Genomic DNA, 5000 nt, shown 5'->3' on the forward strand with positions numbered 1-5000 from the left:
CCCGGTGGGGGTTGGGGTTTGGGGGTCGGCGGCAAGGGCAGGGGGGTGGGCTGTAGCGGTTTGAAAAAAAAAGAAAGGGTTTACGTCTGGGGTTTAGGGTTTAGGGTTTAGGGTTTAGGGTTTAGGGTTTAGGGTTTGGGGTTTGGGGTTTGGGCTGCAGCGATCAGTGCGTGAAAGCGCTTTACCGCCGTGCCGTGGCAAATGAGCGTCTCAAAGAATACGCAAATGGACTGGTGAGGGTTTAGGGTTTAGGGTTTAGGGTTTACGGGTCGAGGGTTTAGAGTTTAGGGTTTAGGGTCCAGGGTTTAGGGTTTAGGGTTTAGGGTTTAGGGTTGAGGGCGTGCGAACAGGCGGATGTGAAAAAGGCGCTCAAGATTGTTCCTGAGGACACGGACTTCTTAAAGGTCAGGGCTTAGGGTTTAGGGTTTAGGGTTTAGGGTTTAGACCTTGGGGTTTAGGGTTTAGGGCCTGGGGTTTAGGGTTTAGGGTTTAGGGTTGAAGTCGAGGGTTTGTGCTGCAGCTGAAGGACCGGCTGGAGGCCCGAATTAAGGCTGAGAAGGAGCAGCAGAAGAAGATTTACTCTAGAATGTTCAGCTAAACCCTAAACCCTAAATCAGGGTTTGCGCCTCGTGTACATAGATAGACTGGATGGGAACAGAAACTCTTGTTGCAGCTTTGATGTCCAAGACCCGAAACCCTAAACCCTAAACCCTAGACCCTAAACCCTAGACGCTACGTAACGACTTGGTAGTGAGCAGTCCCAAACTCTAAACCCTAGTTGAAGCAACAAGTGTCTCTGCTTTTAGGGTTTAGGGTTTAGGGTTTAGGGTTTCGAGAACTTGTGTCCGCAACGTCAGACGCAAAGCCTGAGAAGCAGCAGCAGCAGCAGCGTTGCTGCTGCTGCACAAACGAAGTTTACACACTCAATTCTAGGGTTTAGGGTTTAGGGTTTAGGGTTTAGGGTCCAGGTTCTAGGGTTTAGGGTTTCGCCGGAAAGCAAGGGATCGGCTGGGGGCCAAAGCTCACGGAGGGTCTAAACCCTAAACCCTAGTTCGCACACGGCAACCCTGGCCCGTAGACCCTAAACCCTAAACCCTAAACCCTCGACTAGAGGTTTGCGCCGAGTCAATGCAAATCAGTCGATCTAGGGTTTTGGTCGTGCGGCGCTGGGGATTAAACCCTAAACCCTAAACCCTAGCCCGTAATGTGTGAACCCTAGACCCCATCCTGTTAGCCCTAAACCCTAAACCCTCCTCATTGAGAGTCAAACTTGTGTTTTTCGGGCCGACGCACTAAACCCTAAACCCTAAACCCTAAACCCTAGCCGGCCCACTCACGTGTGACAGCAGGCAGCTCGGCGAGGAGGGGAAACCCGAAACAATAAACCCTAAAAAGGGGAATAAAAAAAGAAATATAGACTCATTTTGTTCTTTGGAAGTCCTTCCTTGAGAAATTTAGAGTTTAGGGTTAAGGGTTTAGGGTTTAGGGTTTAGGGTTTAGGGTTTAGGGTTTAGTGGTTCGGGATCAACGCCGATTGTCTGAGGTGCTCGACTCCTCTTTTTGGCGCCAGTGAGCAGCTTCAGTTTTTTCTTTTTCTTTTCACTTTTTTCATTTCAAACCCTAAACCCTAAACCCTAATTTCTAAACCCTAAACCCTAAACCCTAAAACGTCGCTTCCCGACCGCGCACGCGGCGAGGCTGCGGTGAATCGACAGCTGCCTGCTTTCTTTCCTTCTGTTGCCTCCTTCTCCGCAATTCTCTAAACCCTAAACCCTAAACCCTAAACCCTAAACCCTCTCATGTTAAACCGCCAGGCAAAACCCCAAACCCTAATTTCTTTTTTCTTTCTTTTTCTCCTTTTAGCTGCACCTGAAAGAGCAGCAGCTCTCCGCAGCAGCTCGGGGGCCCCCCGAAACCCTTTGGGGGCCCCTGGGGGCCCCTTGGAGGCCCTGGGGCCCCCCGGGGGGGCCCCCAGGGGCCAGCTGGGCTGCTTCAGGAGGGTACTGGTGCTGCTGCTGCTTCTTTAGGGTTTGCAAAGGAGTCTGAGGGTTTAGAGGTGCAGCAGAAAAGGAAAAAGAAAGAAATAAAAGAAGAAAAAGGAAATGGAAAAGAAAATGAAAAAGAAACTTCTCTTTTAGAAGCAGCAGCAGGGCCCGACGAGCAGCTCGCAGCAGTACTCTCCCCCGCGCACAGCAGCAGCAGCAGCAGCAGCAGCAGCAGCAGCAGCAGCAGCAGCAGCAGCAGCAGCAGCGGCGCGAGCACTTCGAGCCGCTCCGGGGGCGAAGTGACCCTAGCGGGAGTCCCCAGCAGCAGCAGCAGCAGCAGCAGCGGAGGCCGCAGCAGCAGCAGCAGCAGCAGCAGCAGCAGCAGCAGCAGCAAGGGCGCTGCTGCTGCTGCATGCAGCGTGGCCGTGAGCTCCGTGTCCGTAGCAGCAAACTTCGTGTCTTCGGAATGCTTGGGGGGCCCCTTTTATGTGCGCAGCAGCAAAAAGGGTTTTTCTTATTTTTTAAAAAGAAGACTTTTATTTACTAATCAAGGAGACGCAGACAAAGAAGTCCTTTTGTCCATCACAGACGCAGAGTTCCTCCCCGAGCAGCAGCAGCAGCAGCAGCAGCAGCAGCAGCAGCAGCAGCAGCAGCAGCAGCTGCAGCAGCAGCAGCAGCAGCATGCGCCCTCGGGCGCGGGGGCGGCCGGCAGCAGCAGCAACAGAGAACAGGCGCAGCAACTCGCTAACGCCGTGCAGGCCTTCAGGAAAGAACACCCCAACGCCCACCGTAACCCTAAACCCTAAACCCTAAACCCTAAACCCTAAACCCTAAACCCTAAACCCTAAACCCTAAACCCTCAAACCCTAAACCCTAAACCCTAAACCCTAAACCCTAAACCCTAAACCCTAAACCCTAAGCTGACCACTGCCACAGTGTGGGGTTCAGCGCTTCGGTGGCTGGTTCTGCTTCTCTGTTGCCTCGCTGAGCTCTTCACTGCAGCCCCGACCCTTGCCAGTCGCGAACCCCAAACCCTAAACCCTAAACCCTAAACCCTAAATTAGGGTTTGGGCGCCTGCGGGTGCGTGGAGGCGCCTGTCTGGGCGGGTGCTCGAGCCGGGCCCGGCTGCGCGCGCGCGCATGTCGGCGCACGCCCAGAGCCGGAAGCCGAAACCCTAAACCCTAAACCCTAAATTAGGGTTTTGCGTTTGGTGGTTGCAGCGGAGGTGATTTTGCTGCTGGAAAGCCCGCGAACTGCTGCTGCTGCTGTCGACTACTCCGTGCCTTCTCTCTTGATGAAGTCGGAAGGAAAACAAACCCTAAAAATGGTTTGTGCACTTTTGCAAGAAGTCCTCGACAAAGACGCAAACCCTAAACCCTCGTGCGACCCTCTGCCCCAAACCGACTTCATCATCGTCACCCTCAAGCACGAGCAAGGCAAGCAGGCTCTAGGGTTTAGGGTTTAGGGTTTAGGGTTTAGGGTTTAGGGTTTAGGGTTTAGGGTTTAGGGTTTAGGGGTGGGAGGCTAGAGGGCGAGGGTTTGGGCTAGACTGGTGCAAGAATTGGCGAAGCAAAAGATCGACTTAGGGTGCGCTTTGGGGGGGTTGCGCTCGCCGCTTGGAGCTGGCTTCACACGTCGTACCCTAAACCCTAAACCCTAAACCCTAAACCCTAAACCCTAAACCCTGGAAGCTGCAGCCGTTTCCCAGATGTCAAGACAAATCGCTGCAGCATTTAAGCTGAAGCAAAGACTGCATCCCCAACCTGCAAACCCCAAACCCTAAACCCTAAACCCTAATTTGTGGTTTACGCAGACCGAGAAGGACTTGCCTCGGAGCTTTACTTTTTCGAAAGCATTTTGACTGTTCCAAGAGTTCAGGGCTGGGAGGTCTCAGGAACTGTAAGAATTAATTTAATTAATTTAATTTAATTAATTTGATTTAATTCATTTAATTTAATTAATTAATTTAATTAATTTAATTTAATTACTTTAGTTTATTTAATTTATTTAATTTGATTTAATTTTTTGTTTTTGTTTTATTTGTTTGTTCGTTTTCGCCTTTTTGCTTTGCGGGTTTTTGCGTTTTGTTTGATTGCCCTTAATTGTTATTCATTTTTTAATTTATTTTCATCTATTTATTTCCGTTTATTATTAACTTATTTATTTATTTATTTATTTATTTATTTATTTATTTATATTTATTTATTTATTTATTTATTTACTTTTATTTATTTATTTATTTATTTATTTATTTGTTTATTTATTTATTTATTTATTTGGAAAATGCCTTTCGCTCTTCGGTCGCTTCTGGCGTTTCCTCTGCAAAGAAAACCGAGTCAGCATTAGGGTTTGGGGTTTAGGGTTTAGGGTTTAGGGTTTAGGGTTTAGGGTTTAGGGTTTAGGGTTTGGAGGTTTTAAAAGCTCTTTTAATTTGAAGTTTTGACTTTTAATAATTCCTTTTTGTTATTTGTTGAGGTGTCTGTACACCTCAGATCTACGTGGAAAGCCCGACGGCTGCGAGGGAGGGCTATGCTGGCGAGGGTGAGAAATAAATAAATAAATAAATAAATAAATAAATAAATAAATAAATAAATAAATAAATAAATCTGTTTTAACTTCTTTATTTCCTTTTTGGAGCTTCTTTTGGCTCTCGCTGGCGATTCTTATTTTGCTTCTTTGTCCCGCCGCTGCTGCCTTTGCTGCTTAGGGTTTAGGGTTTAGGGTTTAGGGTTTAGGGTTTAGGGTTTAGGGTTTTGCGGCTTCAGCCAACGACGAGAGCCAGTGGGGCTATTCGGCAGCCAAGTGCAAAGAAGCTTCTGAACTCGGAGCCGCGGGAGACCCTAGCGTCGTTGTAAACCCTAAACCCTAAACCCTAAACCCTAAACCCTAAACCCTAAACCCTAAACCCTTAATTGTGAGGGTTTATGGCTATGATCGCGAGTGCAGGATTTAGGGCTGCGCGGTCTCTGTAGGCTTCGTTTACAGCGAGCAGTGCTGCTACAGCCGAACCCGCT

General features: G+C 48.8%; 1 protein-coding gene across 1 annotated transcript in view; it reads left to right on the forward strand.

The window, feature by feature from the left end:
* Positions 1 to 160: 160 nt before the first annotated feature.
* ENH_00058340 (hypothetical protein, conserved) overlaps positions 161 to 5000 on the forward strand; it is a gene marked incomplete at both ends in the record, with an annotated part of 9209 nt that continues 4369 nt past the window's right edge. Inside the window, 6 exons of the mRNA XM_013581813.1 lie at positions 161 to 233; positions 351 to 404; positions 2039 to 2774; positions 3207 to 3313; positions 4479 to 4527; positions 4752 to 4837. Of these exons, the coding sequence (XP_013437267.1) occupies positions 161 to 233; positions 351 to 404; positions 2039 to 2774; positions 3207 to 3313; positions 4479 to 4527; positions 4752 to 4837 (1105 nt within the window). The remainder of the gene's footprint in view (positions 234 to 350; positions 405 to 2038; positions 2775 to 3206; positions 3314 to 4478; positions 4528 to 4751; positions 4838 to 5000) is intronic.

The sequence above is a fragment of the Eimeria necatrix genome, genomic scaffold, assembly GCF_000499385.1.
Source record: "Eimeria necatrix Houghton genomic scaffold, Enh_scaff499, whole genome shotgun sequence".
Classification (NCBI taxonomy): Eukaryota; Apicomplexa; class Conoidasida; order Eucoccidiorida; family Eimeriidae; genus Eimeria; species Eimeria necatrix.